This window comes from Poecilia latipinna, unplaced genomic scaffold, assembly GCF_001443285.1.
Source record: "Poecilia latipinna isolate Pla-1442-1.1 unplaced genomic scaffold, P_latipinna-1.0 Scaffold2295, whole genome shotgun sequence".
NCBI classification, from domain to species: Eukaryota; Metazoa; Chordata; class Actinopteri; order Cyprinodontiformes; family Poeciliidae; genus Poecilia; species Poecilia latipinna.
In genome coordinates, this window is record NW_015114911.1 from 29,968 (window position 1) to 50,736 (window position 20,769).

A 20,769-nucleotide genomic window follows, 5' to 3' on the forward strand; every position below is an offset into this window, starting at 1 on the left:
TATACTTGCATGACAATGAACTAAAACAAGTTAATCATTGATCACAATGACATTAAACTAGAAGTTCATAAACATGACAGCTCTACACTAAATGGTTTCTTTATTCCTACTTATTGCAGCAAATTAAGTTTTTTTTAGACCGTGCTTTAGTCATAATAACTAAAACCAGACTGTGGTTAAATTGAAGGGTGATAGGATGAGACTAGAGAACCTGGATAAAAGTAATACAGGTTTGTACAAAGATCCCAACAACTGCACAAGCACATTTGCACGTTCTTACTTGGGTGCGGCAGCAGAACGTATCCTACGTGAGGTCATTGTGGAAAGAACAGGACAAAGGTTCCCACTTTGAAGAGTTTAACGCTGAAACGGCTGTAATTTTGGATGATTGGCTCTGACTAACACAGAACAAATCGCCAAACTGATTTATTTACAAATGAAGAGGAAAAACACCTTCACCAACACGCTTTAAGAAACTTAAACTTGAAAATCGGCCTACAATAATTTATCATCAGTTTTAGACTTGATCAAGAACTTCTTCCTGCCGAGTTTCATGATATAAGCAACTATAGAGTGAACTACTAGCATATTACTAAACAAATTAAGAAACAAAAACAGTCACACACTATGTTCTCAGTCATTTCCTTTCGCAACAAATGAAATTTAACAACAATGACATCAGCATCAGGTGAAAGAACTGGTCACATGTCGAGGTTGAGCGCTCACACAGCAGATGACTTCTCTACTGATTGGTTCCAGTCACACACATCACGTACCTCACATCTACACACGTTGATCTTTTTGCACCACAACACTTACTCTCTATTGCTTTAACGCCTCGCCATTAAAGTTCCTCTACCATAATTCATCGTGTCAAAAATAATAACATGTTGGGCAAAAACCACTCAATGTTTCGTTAAGGGAGTCAACACATTTTAGAATTAGAGGTTGATAATTAAAGATTTTCCAGTTTTTTTTTCTTTAAACTCCATAAATTTAGGTGCCGCTATTGATGTGCCTTTCTCAATCTGGATCCTCAGAGCACTCTGATCTGTATGCGTTAGATGTTCAACAGTTCAGACACACCTAATTCAAAGGAAAGGATTACCTCAGCAGCTTGTTATCAGGTTCTGCGTAGCTCTGTTTGCATTCTGGTTCAGGGGTTTTTTGGAAAACCCTTTCCAGGCAAACCCTACTGAAAACCAGGATCCAGAACAGGTCAGTCAACTAAAGCTAGAGTTGCTGGAGACCTTACCATGCTTAAACTTTTGTTGGTCTCCACATCGCCGCTTTCCAGGTTGAGGGAAAATAGCATGACTCCCATGTTTGTGTTTTGACTGAATCAACTAACTGATGGAGGTTGTACAAGCTGGAGGACATGTGTCCTCCATCTGTTGTGGCTTAAATGGAGTACGTGGATTATTATAGCAGGTTTATATTGTATAGATAGAGCTCCAGAATCTAATAAAATGCAGTCATTATCGAATTGGTGATCGTTAATTACTGGTTTAAGTGACTTCAGCAGTGACAGGCTATTAGATTTTATGCAGTCATGCATCTTTTAGATAATTAAATAAGTGGACATTTTCTTGAAACTAAAAAGCTTTCTATATCTAATTTTTGCATCCAAACTTGAAATGACATAAAATTCCACACTTTTAAGACTGCAAAGAAACCCTAAAGACTCCAAATAAAGGCTGGTTTAATTTACAGTATTTGTCTTTATTCTGAGTTGCATGTTTATGTTTGACATTTTATTTTTCAAACTTTTCCTGCCAATTCATATTTTCTGACGCATACTTTTAAACTGAAATAGAGTATGACAAATATATGTATCCACACAGTGATACAGTTTACAGCTGGATAAGGCAGAGATCTGTTTATAAATAATAATGACAAACATTCATTGTTGTCCATCTTTTAAAAAAAAAAAAACGACAAAAAAAATCTTGAGTCAACCCCTCCAACAGCACATCATTTATGAATGACAAATGTAAACAAGGCTTAAGTTGTGTAACGCTAAACTCATGCCAAACTCAAAAACTAGACCCATGTGTTTGGTTTCACTTGACTGTATGGATGTCTGAGTTACTCAACAAGGGAGGGGAGATGCAACCGAAAACAAACGATGGAAGGCGAAGAGAGCGAGGGTGACGACACAAGGATGAGCAAGTGTACGCCGATAAGAATCTTGCCTCCCCGACTGAAAGAACCTGTCGAACCTGTGCGACGAGGACTCGGGACTTCACATATTTTTATGGTCCCTCTCCGTGTGTCTGATCTGAGCATGTACAACAATCAGAGGCGCTCTGTAGCAACATGTGAACAAGGTGTCACGTTACCACACACACACACGCACACACACACACACACACAGAGCCCAAATGCAACAAAAACACACTGCGAATCCACTTGGTGCGTTTGCTTTGTGAGCGCTACATCGGCTAAAGAGAAGGAATTACTGCCAGACATCCACCTACTGTTCTCCTGGATGAAATAAAGGTTCATTGTAGAGGCAAAATAAATCATTAATGAACTTTATAGAGGGATCCTGTTTTAGTGTTGCATGCGGAGGGCCAAGATAAATACAAACTGTAAGCTGCATCTCAAACTAGTGAATTTTTATGCAATGTGGGAATACATATTTAGCAATAAAAAAAGGGAAGAAGAGCAGATGTCAGTTTCAGAAAGGCAAAAAGAAAAAGTTGAGACGTTTTTCTACCACTGCAAATAAAAAATAAGGAAGAGGCTCTTTGTTAATGAGTAACTTTCTGGGTAACTAAACATCCCATTATGAGGTCATATTCTTTTAATTATTAGACTTTTGACCTCATTATTCTCACATGATGTTGGAAAGTTCAACAAATGACATTGAGCCCTTTTCCCCAGTTTTCTAACATTTTAAAGTCAGTTTTAAAAATCAGGATGCAGAAAAATTAAAGTAAGACAGAACAATTCCTTATGACTTGTCAAGAGGCCAATAAGATGCTTAGACAGTCTGTCGCTCTCCATTTGGTTCTCCTGGGTTCGATTCCCACTTTCTCTCCTCTCACCTTCACATTTCTTGTTCTACAATGGCCACTAGATCCTAAAAAATATATATATAAAACTTGAACTTCTTGACTGTCATGAAGGAACTGGTGTCCTCGTGGATCCATCGTCAGACATATAAGCCTTTTGGGGTTGGGGGGGGGGGGGACCTTCACACAGAATCAACCCCACCCTGCAACTTGGACATTCTTGCTGCGGGTCTACAGTACTAAGGACTGTGTAAAAAGTCTTTAATTAAAGATAACTTGCCATATATGCAGAATTTCAGCTGCATAATCTCAACCTTTATTCCTCTTTATTCCTTTATTACTCTTTTTAAAATACAGGCTTGTTGATTTTGGGGCTTTCCCTCATTTTTAACATGTTTTACAATTTAACTTCAAATATACAACAACCAAAAGGGAAATGATCTTTAACATTAAAATTAAAAAAACTCCAAATGAGTAAAAATGCATAAAATCTCAAATTGTAGTAGTTTTTAAACATGTTACTAAATGACTAAATATTACCAACACTTTTCCACATCAGTTCTTTTCAATATGCATTAATGAATTATAGTAAAGTACAAGGTCACCTGATTAAATGGGTAATGATAAGTTGATACTAATGTCTCTTAGGATGGCTTTCACAGTCATCCATCAGCCAATGATTCATTTGAAACAAAATGATTTATCCTCCTTAGTTAAATTACTAGAGTACATCTGCAGCCCTTAACACAAACCGTTATGGTTTACTATGATTGTAAAGCACAAGACTAATTAAGGTTGCAGTTAACCACATCTCAACTATAAAACTGTTAAACCGGTCAAGCTGAAGATGGTTTAGGGATGTAAAAACATCACAGTTTTCTTTGTCATTTCGACACATACAGTCTAATACATGTGTGTAACACAGAGAGATGATGACAACAGTCGGTACAGTCAAGTGTTATAAAAGACGATGCCCTCGTCTTCCAGAGACGAGTATAACTAAATAGTTTCTCATGCCTTTTGTGGGATCTCCCCGTTGAGGTGTGGCTGACTGTTTTTACTTTGGCATATGTGCCAAACTGTTTGTTTGCAGACAGATTTAGACTTTTTGGCCAACAAAATGCACAAAAGCTTTTGTCATATTCAAAGAAACCCATTAAGTAAAAAAAACTACATTAAGAACTCAAGTTATGCCTTGCTTAAGATTTGCAGCTTGTTTTTGTTGTCCGTTTTAAAAATCTTATGGCTGTTTATGTATTTTGATGGTAAATAAAAGGGAAAAAAATATGTAAGAGTAATTATAGGACCAGTTAAGTCCAACACCCCAAAAAAAAAAAAAAAAAAAAAAAAAAAAAAAGGTTTCTCAATGAAAATCTAAAAAATTTGAAACAGAGATGATTTGTTGATTTTATATTGTCTGATTTAAAAAAAAAAAAAAGAAAGAAAGAAATCAATACAATTACATTTTAAACAAATATCCCATCTGGAATTATCTTGCAGTGAAATCAAGCAGTCACACTGGCCTCAGTATTAGTCCATTTATTAACAAACTCCTCCACATGTACTCCCCCCCGCCCTCCTCCCTGCTGAACCTTGCCCTCTCGCTACTTTTCAGGTGTAATCGTGGCGAGGAGCGGAGCCACCTGAGGCCTCCACCTGAGTGCTAATTGCAATGTCTCTATAGCAGCAAGGGTAAACAATATCCCAAGTAATGCATCACCCCGGTGATGAGCAGCTCTCATGAGTTGTAAAAGAGGCAGCCTGCCTGAATGGTTTGTTGGGAAAAACTGATGACGCACGAGTTGGATCCGAGAACCTGGGACAATCTGTGCTTCGCTGTGGCCTCAATTAATAGTCATTGTTAGTTTAATTAATTACCAGCATGAATTAGATTTACGTTGATAAAAATACATAATTTGTGCTTGAGGTCAATTATCTAGTTTTTAAAATATTGGTGTAATTTTTTTTTTTAAAGCTATTAAACTTAGATAGTCAAATTGTTTGCTTTACAAAAACACTTTTAGCCAAGGTTAAATGATGGTTTTTTTTTTTTTTTTTAAAACCAAAGTGTCTGTTCCTTCCTCCACGTCTTCCTCGCGGCCTCATGCAAAAGACAATCCCATCATTGAGAGGAGAACGATCCATGCCAATAAAAATCTGCATTCCTGCGCTCCACCAGCCTGACCCTCTCGCCCCGCAGCATTCCATCCGCAAACACTTGTTAAAAGCAAGCATCATGCTCAGCGCTGGACTGCACCAATTCAGCTTTACCGTACTCCTGCCGTTTGTGACTCTGAACATTCAGAAAGCCTTCAAAGTGCTCTATCCAACTTCTGTTCTACTCCATTTGAACAGATTCTGCTGGTCTCCATACCGTTCCCATTGTTCTTTCATTCATTCGTTCAGTTCAACAATGCGCCTACTATCCTGCCAAGCTCACACCCGTGCGGCTACATTGTGACCCTTCACCCTCAGATTTGTTTACATTTTAACTCGATGACAGTGAGAAAGAAATAGTGACGAGCTTTCCAGGTGGAACGAAAATGAGTCGGATGTTTGAGCATTTCTGAGGTTGGTAGGCAGAGCGGCTTTGATTCCAGATAAAGTCAGAGATAGGAGCAAAGAGCAAACAAAGGTGCGCCTGGATATTGGGAAAATGTTGGTCTTTAACAGACTCTTTTTTAAATCTAACCTCAAGAGTGCAAAAAACGAGATTAAACATTTTACTTTAAACAAAAATGAAGCCACATTAGAAAGATCAGTGATCAGCTGTAGCTCATACCCAAATATATTTTGTCTCATTTGTTCAAAGGAGAATTATTATCGTTCCTTCAAATACAACTTTAGCAGGACTCCTTTTAGAGATAAGATGCTTTCTCCTTCCACCAATCCAAACAAGTAAGATTTTTTAAACTTTGTCATCAACATTTAACATATTGAGGTTCGGTCTGAAATGTTTTTTTTTTTACTATTTCTTACATTGGATGAAACAGCTGGCGACCTCCGCTCCTTGTGAGATATGGAGCCGTTTTAAGCGATTTCCGAAAAATATTTCAGGAAGTAAACGGGTCGATTAAGTTGTTTGGAAATGGACTTCCCAGATTGATGGGCAGCAACATTTTCTTAAGGTCATTGCTGATGTCGTTTTAAATAAAGCTAGATAACAAAACACAAACTTTCAGATCAGCAAAGTTGAGGAATAAAAATGTTGTTGGGAAAACGCCTTCTCTTCTTCTCCCCTCAGACTGACAAGTTCCCAGCACTGGTTCTGAGCCGAAGCCATGTTTCGCTGACCAGTTCAAGCTGTTGTGGGTGTAAACAGCCCTCTGTTTGATTGTAAAACTGCTCCTAAACACACATGCATGCACATGTCGTCACAGACATGGACGCAAGCAGCTACAAGTGTTCCGCTCCAGCAGATTAAGCTTTAAACTGGACCATCCACTCTGACACTTTAAAGGTCAGAAGATCAGTTCCGTTTCTGAATCTGCCAGAAAAATCCCGTAACTGTAACCTGTATAAAATATTTACGCATAAAGGACTGAGCTTTTCACATGTTGATGTTAGAAGCATTTTATTTTTTTAGATGCAGATGAATCTTTTGCTACAAATGACCACGCTTTCGCTAATGGAAGGCTATTTTATGGCATTTTAGGCAATACAATAAAATACAATGTTTATTTTCCAATTCAAAACATTTATTACTTTGGGGGATGGGAGGTTTGCATCTTTTAATGCATTTCAAATATTGTATAAAAAAAGGCCTAAGTGGTTAAATCCAAAATCTTCTGGATGGGTCATTTTTTTAACAGATTAATCGTCAGAATAATTGACGGTTAATTACTTAAATAATCGCAATTGTCCAACAACAAGCTGTTTCAAAGGTTTTTGAAGTTTCTCAAACAAATTTGCTGTTTTATTATTCAGACTTGATTTCTTATCTAATTTTTAAAATCATTTGTTTTGATTCCCCTCCAAACGCCTGTAAAGATTTGTTTTTATTGCATCTCAGGTGAATAAGACCATCTGTTGCCATGTATTATCAGAGTAGATATTTAACTCTCACCAAGGTCAAAATGAAGATTATATTCTTTATGGAATCAATCTCTATAAATTTTGGCAAATAACTAACTAAAGTCACGCTTGATGTGGCTGATCAATAACTTGAAAGAGCTGCTCTTTATTATTTTCACAATCTGAAAGTAACGTGACTATTGTCAGACACCGCCAGTAAATCCAACCAGCAAAGATATGTGGTCCCTTATGTCCTACTTTGTGCCTTTTCGTCTTTTTAAATTCTTACAGCAAGATAGTAAATTACATTTATCACATTTATCCTAACTGTTAACATTTCAATATGCCAATTTTCTATATCCAATGCTCTTACATATTTGTATTTCACTGGTGAACATCCTCAGTTTATCCTTGTTGAACAAGCTGGAAAAAAAAAATAGTTGAATTTCTGGCAGGAAAGTGGAGCCATAAAGCAGCTATAAACCAGCACATGCTTTATTGCGCTCCCATAAGCTAAAACTGGGAGCAATAAAAGATTAAAACCATATCTGACCAATGATGATGCATTGCTGTAAATCTTATCACAATCATTTTTTCCACTGGGTTATTGATGGTTCAGTTCATTTTGATTCAGTTTTTCAGCTCCACCCCATTGGAACACAGTCAGAGAGATTTAAGCAACAATTTTTAGGTGATATAACTTTAAAGTAGTAATTGGACATTATTACAAATCAACAGTTTGGCTTACGGTTTTACCCAATGTTTGTCTACAGTGATAAAAATTTATTTATAGCCCACTGACTGATGACTGCAGAAGTAAAAAGAGGACACGATTTAAACTCAAGGACAATGCAGTCCTTCCTGCTCATTTTCCTGGAAGATCAGAGAAAATGAGCAGAGCAAGTAGACCTGCCATGCAGGACCAATATCTGTGCCATACCAGGAAAATAATTACATATATATTTTTATTAACTTATTTCGAACAGACAAAAATTAAAAAAGAAAAAAAACAAAACAAATCATCATGCCCATTGACATGCAATTGTACATTTGTCCAAAAAGAAGCAGGTTACAAGATATTATGATTTCCTGCCCTTCTGATACTAATAACCTACAAATATTTTTATCTCCCCACACCGGATAAACTCTTACATTAGTTTATACCAGATGCATTAGTTTATCTGGTATTTCACTATTACAGGATGAAATTTTGTTGATTACGTCCCGTTTTGGAGACAAGCGAGAACCCACGGTTGACGATTTGTCATTTTAGCATAATCAGAATAACGGGAAGAGATAACAGAATAGGAAATATACCTGCGAAATATAGAATAGATTACATTCACAGTCTCAAACGCCGAAAAAGCTAATGTGTCATAATTAATTAGACTATAGTCCCATGCAGGAATAGGATAGACAAGGAGAAGATCATTTTCCCCATCATAAAGTTTAAATAAGATGAATGAATACGAAGAAAGATGGATAAAAGCTTGACTGGTTAGACATCAGAATGTATAAAGGGCTTGATTAGTTGATTGAGGCCTTAGTTGGTTGGACAGACTTATGGATGAAAAGATGGTTGAGAGGACTAATGGACAAAAGGTTGGTTGGACTGAAGATCAGACATGACTGGCTACAAGGACAAGCTGATAAAAGCCTGATTTAATGGTGGGACTGAATGTTGCCTGAATTAAGAGAAAGAAAGAAGGATGAAAGAATAGCAAACAAAAACCACTATAAAATCCAAACTGATTGAGGAAACTGCATTTTAAATATTTAGTTACTCATCACGCAGAATAAACTTTAGCAATAAGTTTGTAATACTTAGTTGTTTTCCTATATTTATCCAGACCTGAAGAATACTTGAGAATCAGAGTTCAAACTGCTGCAGACTAAATGTAAATCATGGACACCAACTGAAAATGAAACTAATTACTCAGATTAGATTTGCATCAAACTCTAAATGGAGAACATTTCTGAATCTTTCCTTCAGCACAAATCCCTTGTACAAAGATAGAAGATAGCGATGTACTCGTCTGCAGATAAAGGTCTGCCGTCATTCAGGTTTATCTTTTAGTTGGCCAGATTGCTCAATAACTGATCAGAACTAAAATACAATTGAATCTGTAGGTTCAACTACAAACTACAAAGGGTTATTAGTTGTTTTTCTTATTCTGTAGTCATGATTGTAGATGGCATCTTTATTTCGAGGTTGTTGGGGGAATGACACTTAGGCCAAAGCCTCCCTCTGTGCCCCAAACCGGTGTAAGTCACTGACCCCAGTGTTGACTTCTCTCCAAACAGAAAACTATTTGAAGTGATGAAATCAGTTACGTCAGAAATGGAAAAAGAAAGCCTCAACCCAGTCACCGCAAGGAGGTGTGAAAATGCATGCAGTGTGACTTTGACACATTCTCTGTTTGACTAACGCACTGAAAATTGATTAACTGAAACAAGAGCAGGCCGGAAGTCATTTCTATGTGTGTGGCACCTGAAGTCTGGAGGATGTTGTTATTTTGGTGGAACTTTCTGTGCTGAGATGCAGCCTGGACAGATTAGTAAGTAACATGTAAATGTGCACTCTCTCACCAAGAGATTTATGCAAAACTGTCCACAAAGACTAATCCACACACACACACAGGAATACTGAAAGCAAAAATCGGTTGAGTTTATGCCACAACAAGAGGAGGAAACTTTCCACTTTCCCCACCAAACTCCGTCCACACCGCCACATTTCAAATCCCCCTCCAATGGGACAAGACAAACCAGTTTCCTCTCCTTCCCGATCCCTTTCTCTCACTCCCCTGACTCATTCATCGACACCGAGGCCCTCCACACCCAGGCAACACCAAGTGCACGGGTCCGCCATGTCACCTGCATGCCCCTCCTCCACACAGGGATTACACAACCAGTGAACCTGCCCTCAGCTTTTCCTCACTCCCTCCCCCTACAATCAATACAGTCCAGGAAGAGGAGAGCAGGGAGTTCCTCCTGTTAGGACGACAAAAAACGCCCAGTAAAGTCAAGAGACTCAACTTTATGACCGTTGCTTACAAAGCCTAAATTAAATGCAACTCATTAAAAAACAGATTATACACAAATACAGAACAAGACCTGCTGCTCCAAAATAAAGAGGCCAAAAAACACCTTCTCAAATACGGTACTGGATAAAATAAACTAGTGGATCAGTAGGTTGTCAAAAAAAATCTGAGGGAAAATTACTAACAAGCAGTGTTTTGTATTTCAATTTGCAATACAGTAAAATACCTTCACAGAATTCCTCATATTTTGTGTATGGCTTTTGGTTTTCAATGAAAATGACTACAAATACAGAAATTAAATGACAAACACAATCATAAGGGGAAATTTTTTTTTTTTTTTAAATCACCAATTTCACAGATGTCCAGCAGAGACATCTTGGAAGGGAAGTAAAACAAAACAAAACAAAAAAAGAATATTGCTAAAAACACACAAGAAATGACTCCGTTCACCATAAATACAATGGGTCATTTTCTGGAGAGTCGGGTGGAAGGAAAAACTGATAGGAAAACTGCACAGTGAGCAGGAATAAATGGAGTGTAAATAGGACTGTGAAGCAAAGAAAATCTGATTATCAGGGGGAGATAATCAGAGCTTCCATAGAAAAATGTATCCAGGACTTAGGTTACAACTGTTGTATTGTTTTAGGTAAGCCACTCCAGGGATAAAATCAGAACCGTCTTGCCTGGCCCAAGAAGAAAACATAAAAACAAAAAAACTTGCCTGTTGCTCTTTAAAACAAAGTCCTCTATTTAGTCAATTCTACATTCGATTTGGAAATCAATTTCTTAGTGTCTGGAGGAGGACGGGCGCAGAATCCAAGCAGATCCACTGAAAGCTAATGATAATTGGGGAAATTGTGTCATCTGCTAGTTTTGTTCCTCTGCGTTTTATCAAGTCCAAAGTCAGCGCAGTTGCCAACCAGGAAATTTTAAACAAACTTAATGGGGATTTTCATATTTTCCAGCAGGGTCTCACATGAACCCATACTGCCAAGAGTATCAATACCTGGTGGGTGTAATGAACACGCAGTGAGTAAACTAGTCTCACCTATGAGGTATTGTCAAAGGGGAGTTCAGACACACCCGATCCTACAATGCAGTCAAGTTGAAGGACCCTATGAAAGCAGCCTGGGCTACTTTAACACCTGAGCAGGGTAGGGTCACAGGCTGATTACCTGCACCTGCGTACATTAAGCAGGTTAAAGTTAAAGAGACGTTTGAACAGAGGGAGTGGAGTCCCTAATGACGCCTGTGTCAAACACACTCGAAACTTCCAAGCAACAATAAATAAAGCTGTGTGTGCTACATGGCGGGGGGAGACACCAATCAATAGATTTTCTGAAATAAATTATTTTTCTTACGAGTAAGAAAAAAACAAAACAAAAAAAAAAAACTTCCACCTTGTTGTTTAAAAGTCAAGTATGTTGCCCAATCTTGCTGACAGATTTTAAACCCATTAAAGATGCTGAGTTCTTCTTGTTTCAAGTAGCGGAGTTGAGGATTAGGATGAAAGCAACAGGTGGGGCCAGTTAACTAGCGTTTTACCTGTACCTCTTCTGCGCCGCTTTCCTGGTCCAGCTCCCCGATATAGTACTGCTCTAACCACCGCCGGGCGTTCGGCGAGTGCCGGTGCGGGGGTCCCTCCATCACCCGGGTGAGGTCCTTCCCTGCGCGGCTCCGTATCAGCGCTTCGCCGCCCGGGTGCATCCTCAGGAAGGTGGTTACGTCGTAGACTCTGGTCCCCAGCAGCACCCAGCATGAATCCTTGGTGCTGTGGCGGGCCACCTCCCTCTCGGTGAAGAACCGGGGGGACGTGGACGGAGACATCCTGAGTGTGTGTGTGTGTGTGAAGGGTCCGAATGAACAGAAAAATTGAAGTGATGACGCCTCCTCTGAGGACCTGACACCTGAGGTTTACTGAGTCTCAAAAGGACAGAGGCGCAAGAGGCGGGGTGTTGGAGGCGTGTACGAAAAAATAAGTTTAACTTAGTCATGGACAATATTACGAACAGGTGTGTACAACAGCCTTACACACCTAACTCACTCACATATGTTGTTGCTATTTGTTTTAAACTGTTACCTGTTTCAATAGTGATGAAACACATTTAAGCATGACTCAGAAAATACAAAGTTCCGTAAATGCAGCATCACAGTCAGCGGCACCTGTTGCTTTCAGATGGGTTAAGAGCAAAACCCAACGATATTGTTTATAGATATTCACTAATATTTATTATAGGATGACAAATTAACACACCCCACTTATCCAGACTTTGTGTAACATGGGCGGCAACTGAAAGGTGACTTAAGTCGTTCGTAGCGTCATGTCATCATTTCCTTATCAATAAAATAAACGAGTGCCATCACGTCACCGTGAGTTACCATGTTTTTCTTATAGACAAGTTTATCCTGACGTAAAAACATATCGGTGACGTACCGACGAGCTTTGCTATTTTCATTTGCTGTCGGAAATACGCCTTTTATTAAAATTAAGTCGCAACTCAAATATTGTTTATATATTGGCCTTTTATTTGAATGAGCTACTTTAATCTATGTTACATTCGTAAGTATAACTAACCCAGGAAAAGAAGCAGCTAAAACAGCAGTTAATTAGAACAAATATATTTTTTTCTGAAGTAAGCCACATTTCCAGGATTTATTGAAGACGATGTTGACAGAAGAGACTGTTCAAGGGCGCCCTCTAGTGTAATAGGACCATCGATCGTTAAAGTCACGGTTAAAACAATGCTACAAATAGTAAATAACGTCATTTTTGGACAATGACTCCCACCTCATGCATAAAGTTACTGCTGAACTGGAGACAGGTGACAAGCTGCTGCATCCTAGGTGCACATGTACGTTTTAAGTTTTAAGATATTATAACAAGTTAAAACAAGTTAAAGGCACGACATTTAGAGAAAGACTGAAGAACGCTATCTTATGAAGAATTAAATTAGAAACATGACTCCATGAATTAGGTTTACAAAGACTGCATCTTAGAACAACAACACTTACTTAGCAGCAGCATGAAAAGTAAAATGAAAAGAAACAAGGTGTTTCAATGGCCAAGTCCAGGTGTTTAGAACTGCACGTTAAAATTAATTTACTTACACAGGGCACTTTTAGGAAAAGTAACTACAAGTGATTTCCACAAAATAGAACAATTTAACAACTGTTGCCTTTTGCCACTCATGGTAAATCTTAGGTGACCTTGCCATAAGCAGAAGGAGTCAGCATAGGGAATATGTTTATAAGATAGCTTTTAAAACAGCTGTGTGCTTAAACCTCTGTTTCTCTTAGGTGACCCAGACGCTTGTCTGTTTGTTCTGTCAATAAAATGTGTAAAGACATAATTTATTTATAACAAGCTGGGATGGATGAATTCTGTTCTTGTCTTGTGTGTGTGAAATTCATCACAGTTAGTTGGTTTCTTAACTTGTTTTTAGAGAACTGATCACAAATTCTTAGTGATTTTAAGATCTGGGGATTTTTTCCAAATCCAAAATGTAAATGTCCTGATCTTTGAACCGCTTCATTCTTACTTCTATATCCTCACATGGTCCTCCACCATGTTGGAAAATAAAAACCGCTCATCAAATTGTTGCTACTTATTGAAAACAGCAGGTGGCAGCGCAGGATCAGAATACCACACACAAATGCCAGCCTGGGGTCTTTATGCATAGAGTTTGCATTTTCTCCCGGTGCATGCATGGGTTATCTCTGGGTACTCCAACTTCTTCCCAAAGTCCAAAAACATGGTTGTTATGGTAATACTGTCCTGGTTGTTTGTCCTGTGTGTCTTTGTGTTGCCTGAATGAACCAGGCTGTAATCTGCATCTCTCCCAATGACAGCTGGAGACAGGCACCAACAACCCTGCAAGAAATAACCACTATAGACAATGGCTCAACAAGATCCAGACTAAAACAGACACCAAAACACAGCAGAAACTCTCACGTTGTAATTGATGTAATTGATGATTACAATTTTTTCAGTTGTGTTGGGACTATATGTGATCGCAAAGCAACATATAATGTTCATGTCGAAGGAAAAAGATGCATGATTTTAAAATCATTTTATGAATAAAAATCTGAAAATGTGGCATGAATTTGAGTTCAGACTACTTCTCTCTGTTACCCCTGAATAAAACCCATCTTTCCTTACCAGTCAGGTTATTTGTAAATGAAGTTTTGTGTCTGTGTAAATACAGGTGATCGGGAAGTCAGTCGACTGGACAACTGTTACCCGCACATAAATCATAAATCCGGTCTTTATGGATGCAGGGTTAAGAGAAAACCTTTGTCAAAAAAGGAAGCTACCACAAGCCGTGACACACAGCAGATATCAAAATGTAACTTTTTGGCCTGTTCGCGAAATACTGCACTTCACCTCTGATGTTGTTTGCTGCATGGTCACACAACAAACAGCATCCATAATTAATTCCTCCTCTTTGTAGCTGCAGTTTTACATGGCCAAAAATGGGCTGACAGGGGTTCAGAAGGTGACTTGTGTTGGCAAACCAGCCCCGTCTTCAGTTTCTTCTTTCTCTGAGGTCCAAACCACATCACAAAGTGGAGGTCCCCTGTCATTTTCTGTCAGCGGCGTATCAGATTGCCCCGAATGACGGAATGATGCGTGGCGTAGCATCCATCCCATTGTCCAGAATCACTTTGTGTCATGCTGTGTGACACCTGGCTTGTTTCTCGCCCTAAAGGAGTTGTACAGATTTCTACATGTTTATTCTTCCAGTGATCACCTGCTACTGCCTACTTTGTCTGCATATCTTTTGGTGCAGTCATTGTTTCTACAGTTTTATTGTTGTTTTTTTTTTTTTACTCTTTAACCTGGTCACCCCACCTACATGCTTGTTCTTGTTTTTCCCAGTATTACAGCAGCTTCTAAATATACCAGGCACAACAAAAAGACTCCTTAATAATAAACCACGTTAGTGTTCTTGTAATCTGACTCTGTCAGGTATGTGTGTGTGTTTTCGTGTTGAGAGTAACCTAACTGAGGTGATGCCAGATGTGGGAGGAGAGACATCTTAGTTTCTCAGCAGCAATTGGTCTGGTTGAAGGCCTGGTCATCTCGACATCTATAAGACGGGAACACGTCGAAAGCTGATGATCGTTTCTTTACAGGAAATCACCAACGCACATCCATGGCTGCCGTTGTTCCTGTGAGTAAGAGATGAGTATGGATTGTCAAACTCTAACTTTCAAGGAGCCAAACTTTCTAGTAGTCTTTAAAAAGTGATCTTGGTGAATTGTTCAAGAGCTTCTGTAAGACTTTATGAAGGTTTTAACATGATTTGGATGTTATTTCACTCCTTTTGTCCACAGATTAACCTCAAAATTGCAAACAGTTGAGGATAAACAAGGGAAAAAAAGAACTGCGAGATCTAAAATGCTATCTGAGGCAGATAAACAGTATTTAACAGCTGTGTAGCTAAAAGAAAAAAAAAAGAAAAAAGATTATCATTGTATGTCAGGCTGGCTGTGCTGGTTGCCGGGAGACTGAAGACAGGTTTCTAAATTTTGCTTTTAAATTGCAAAAATCTCCCTATTAGGTTGTCAAAGAAAAGCTATCATTGATAAAGCAGACAGAGGAAAAGGAGAAAAGAGCAAGAGCAGGGGATCATGGTTTACTATCGTTTATTAATGAGTGACAGAGCTCAACAACTTGTTGGACAAAAATTCAATTTTATATCAGGAAAGAGACTAAAACTCTGATTTAAAGTTGTTTCTTTGCTGTGTGTGCCAGACCAGGTCATGCCTTGAATTTAGAAGCCTTTTTTTTCTTTTAATCTGATTGATTTATAGGTTTGAGATAAATGACAGGGGAAAAAAAGCAAAGCAGAAAACATTGATCTGAAAACAGTCAAATCTATGGCTGGCAATAAGTAAAATTAAAAAAAAGATGCCAAGGTGCAAAGAAAAACTTTAAAAGACCTTGAAAAATGAGCATATAAAAATTTAGGAAAAAAAGGTAAAAATTAGGCTGATTAATAGGAATTACGTTTATGCTTAAAGCTCAAACATGAAAATTTGATGGCTTTTTTAATTTGTTATACGACAGTGATACAATAAAAGAAAAGAACGAGGCCATAAAGTGTCAGCTTTCCTAAAGGCTGTAAATGAGTCAGTACAGCTCTGTAGGTGTGTGTGTGTGTGTGTGTGTGTGTGTGTGTGTGTGTGTGTGTGTACACGTGTGTGTGAGTTTTAAAAAGGTAGACACGTACACTTATGAAATGGCTGCATGCATCAGGGTGTGGGTGTATCATCTGAAGTGTAAATGACATGCAGATGACCTTATCCTGTTTGGCTGCGTCAGCTGCAGGTTCAATTATGCCTCAGCTGATAAATGGATTGGAGAGATAACGGCAACAGCAGAATTTGGATGCTTATCGCTTGTTTTCCATGTTGCAATAGCGGTAAAATGATTTTATTATTGTTCTTCTATAGTAGGAGTCACATTGAAGAACTTCAGCACACTTTTTCTTTGTTGCATTTTTTTAATTCAGTCTGTAGAAACAGCAGCAGCAATAATGAAGTAGGCCCTTCATTACTGTATTGTTTTGTATAAGTAAAATCATAATTTAACTACATTTCTGTCTGATGTGGACCCTACTGTTACAAGTATTTTCATTGCTTACCCTTTTTAAAAATGTCTTATTTTTGTAAACCGGGGAGATAAATATCATCACAAATCAATTAAGCTGTTGAATTTTCTTCCAAATAAATTTAACTTAACTGAAAATTCAATAATGTCCAAATATGCTCTCAAGTTTTTATTTAATTCCTAAACATTTAAAGATGTTGGCTTTGTGTTTTCAGAAATAAAAAATTAATAAATAAAAATCATTGCCTCCATAGCATTATTGGTGTTATTTTTGCCATTTAAAAGCTCTAGCAGGGAACATCCTTTTGAAATACAGTAGTTCCTTGTGGCCTGGAAATTATGGCTGAAAGAAATCTTATCAACATTTGAGAACAGTATATGTACTTGAACTGGATAAAAATAAATATAAAGTAACTAAATAAATCTGAAGCTTTGATTTGCACTGAAAATTTAACAGACATGAAGTAACTTGAAAAAGTTACTTGTCCACAGGAAGTGAAAATCTGCTTCATCTCACACAGTTTGCGTCCTGCTATGCCAGCGTCCAGCCCCTGCAGCTGTTTGGTAGAGGACCTGCAGGCCGCAACTACCTGTCGCTCCTCAAGTACCGGGGCCCTCGCTGTGCCCCACTGCCCCGCCTGGCCTGCCACGCTCCAAGAATGACCCTATGGCAGATCTGCCGCATGCTAAAGGTGATGAAGCAGGTCAGGAACCGAGAAGCTGCTGCAATCGCCAGGTGAGAAGCAGCAAAAGTCTGACACAAATGTGGAAATCTTATTATGTTGAAAAAGAAATCATGAAAATACCAAAAACTCTGTTATGTATGTTAAAATATTGCTACATCATGATTATTGACAAACACAATGCAGCTAGGTTAAGAAATAATTTGCTGGCGTCGCTGCAGCCGAAAGCAGATAATAACAAGCAAATTGTCCATCCAGCTAAATTAATCAAAGAACCAGTTGAGACCCCACTGCTAACTGTGGAGGAGCTGCAGAGGTTCACAGCTCAGGTGGGAGACGAAGAGTGTTATTCATGCTCTCCACAAATCTGCCCTTTATGCATCAGCCTGAAGGAGTCCCACGTCCTGTTCAACACATGGTGGGGGGATTGTTCTGCTGTGGAAATTATTTTCTGGTCAGAATTTACTGGAAACTGGATGTTGCTGGAATCAAATTGTTAATTCCCGTCCATGTCCTACATTTTGTGTTAAATGCAAAAAATCCAAATACATTACCCTGAAATTTGTAGTTGTTACATGACAAAAAAAAAAAAAAAAAAAAGTTTCAGGAATGTGAAAACATGAACAAAATGTAGTAGAATATCCCAAATTTAGATATGTGTAACTTTTTCTACTAGTTTCTTGCTGTTAACTTTTCAACTATATGATTTTGAGAAGTCATAACTTTTAAGAAAGACACATTAAGAGGTGTCTCTGTTTTTGTTTTTATCAACACCTTCACTTTTAATCAGTTGAGCCCTACCAGAGATCTACATCGTGCAGGTCTCCGGTCCTAGAGGACAGGTTTGTTCTGGTTTCCAGGCGATCGCCCAGCCTGTTTGTGCAGGTTTTGGTCATCTGTTCGCCTCAGATCACCCCCTCGTTCTCTAACAGGAGCCATGGGAGTCAGCTGTTAATAATTCAGCACTTTCTTTAGTGTCTCTCTGGAGAACAAAAACTTCCTCCTCTCGTTTCTCAGCCTCTGTGTCCGGTTTCTCTTTGTGTCCGCGCAGGAAGCAGGGCTCTTCATCTCAAGCCCCGGCGTCGCCGGGGGTCAAGTCGGAGAGGAAATGCGCCCCATGTTGTCTCAGGCGCAAGCGCAGCTTAAGACGAGTTAGCTGACCCACCGGCTCCAGTGTTGAACCAGCAGGAACCAGTTTACCACCCAGTTCTGACTGTCGAAGAGACATGGGAGATTCTCCTCATCATCAACTTTTTCAGTCTAATCTGAAAAGAGGATAACTTGAATTTGGGCAGCTGGCTGTGTGTACGAATATGTTGGTGGAGGATTGAGTGGTTTGTCCTTCAGGAGTGCCTGAGATGAAAGTGGAGAGTTTCTCCAAAAAAAGTCATTTAAGCTACATTTCCGTTTTCACTTTGTCTCTGCAGTGTCCATCTTTATGACAGATAAAAGATATTTTCTTTCTTCTGGACTTTTGTTGACTTATTCCAATGATGATATAACATGGCAGCAGTGACGACGTCTCTGTTAAAGTTAAGAAGAAAATTTCAACACGTGATTAATATAAATTTATGGCATGTCTGCCCAGTTTGAATTACATGATAAAATAAAATTTTACATTTGTAAAATGCTAGCTGGTCTGCTTGTCCCCCCCCACCCCACACACACACACACACAGTATTCACATGTTTGTGCCTATATTTTTGAATAATACATGGTAAATTCAGATAAAATGGAGAACTGACTCATCCTTTATCTGACTAAAACTAGAAAATAAAGTTCTTTCAAATAAAAATAAACCAGAAGATACAAATGCAAGCTCAAATTAAGTGCTTGTTACGTTGCAAATTACTGCAAAAAACATTAAAATCAGATGTACATTAAAATCAGATGTACATCCTACTATACAAAACTGAACATTTTGGAATGTAACAGCCAAGCAACAAATGGACGTTTTAAAAACAAAGCAAAAATGTATCGGTTTTAATTCATGTCCCATCAAGCAGACACTGTAAACTGATCACACCATGCTTGGGTGCAGGTGGAAAAATACATAGAGAGGGAAATGTATTTAGGTTTGTTTTGGACTGTTGTAGTGATTATTCAAATTATTTGAAAGGGCGGCTCTTCGTTCACTGGGCCATCGACTCTGACTCTGAGCGAATTTGCTCTTCTGCTTTGAGTTTGCTGAAGTGTTTCTGGCATCTGATCAGAATCCATTATGGATACTTACCAGTCTCTGATATCGTCCTGAGAAAAGTTTACCCTAGTCCTCATGCAATCTGAGCTTTGACTAGGTCCAGGTCTTTCCATTTCTTAATTCTCCTCCAGATATTGTTGACTGTACTGATGTGTTTTGCACTTTTTTTCATGTCACAGGAACCACTTCTGTTTCAATTTGAACTTTTTTTTTCATTTAAAAAAGGTTTTCCTCAAGCAGCCTTTGATTCTTAAAATTCATGGTAAATTCTGTGATGTTGAGCTGGACAGGTCAAAGAACCCCCAAACAAAATTTAAGATAATTACATTTTACATTTATCTATTCAACGAATATGATCCAAGAAACCCTGGTCTTTATCACTCTAGCAGACTTTAGTTTAGCCTTCATGTTTTCCTTAGAGAGTAAAGGTTTCCTACTGGCACAATTTTGATTGTAGAGATATGCACTTTCATGCAAACAGCAGAAAATCAAACCACAGGCCAATGGTGATGTTTTAGGGTTTTGGGGACTTCTTAAAGCATCTTACAGTATGACAGGATACATGATGTGGGGAAAATGTTGTTGCCCCTGTGTTCATTTGTAAACTAATCAGATTTCTTTTTTGTTAACTTTTTTAAAATAATGGCTTCTTCCTCTCCGAGTGGTCCTTCAGTATATGTACACTAAACAGATGAGAGTAGCACCTTCAGGCATCTGACGATTGTGTAATTTGAAAAAAGTAATAAAATCTCTCTTTGTTTTAAAATTTAGCAAAAAGAAATACACCTTCCTATGAGTGCCTCAATAAAAGTAAAAGAAAGCAACACCGGAGTCTCTGAAAATTTCAAGTCAAATATCAACTCTTTGCACAGTTCTTCAAGAAATGCCCAAAGAAAAACCGTAAAACGTTTCGAAACATCCACATTTCTAATGTTGCATGCTGAAAAGAACCCCTAAAAGGTGAACCTATTGTTGTTGTTTTTTTGTTTTTTTTGTCATTTGGAGATTAAATGTGCCACAGGAAAAGTCAGTAAGAAGCGTACTTCATTTAAAACAACCTAAAGCTGTGTAAGGTTAGGTGGAAACTACAGCTCAGCTTTTACATTAGAACAGCAGAGAGCTGGCCAATGTTTTTCTGAAGGGTACAGTACTAATTGGACTAGTCGTCTGTTGAATGTTTCATGCCTTAGGTGCA

At 38.4% G+C, this 20,769-nt stretch overlaps 1 protein-coding gene across 2 annotated transcripts in view; it reads right to left on the reverse strand.

Annotated features, from left to right (window-relative positions):
* Positions 1-12,013, reverse strand: part of fa2h (fatty acid 2-hydroxylase) — a 40,640-nt gene extending 28,627 nt beyond the window's left edge. Inside the window, exon 1 of one of the 2 annotated variants that reach the window (XM_015018601.1) lies at positions 11,627-12,013. In XM_015018601.1, coding sequence (XP_014874087.1) covers positions 11,627-11,902 — 276 coding nt within the window. In that variant the 5' untranslated portion in view covers positions 11,903-12,013. Of the gene's footprint in view, positions 1-11,620 lie in introns of both variants that reach the window. The other variant, XM_015018600.1, reaches the window with a different exon arrangement.
* Positions 12,014-20,769: the final 8,756 nt, after the last annotated feature.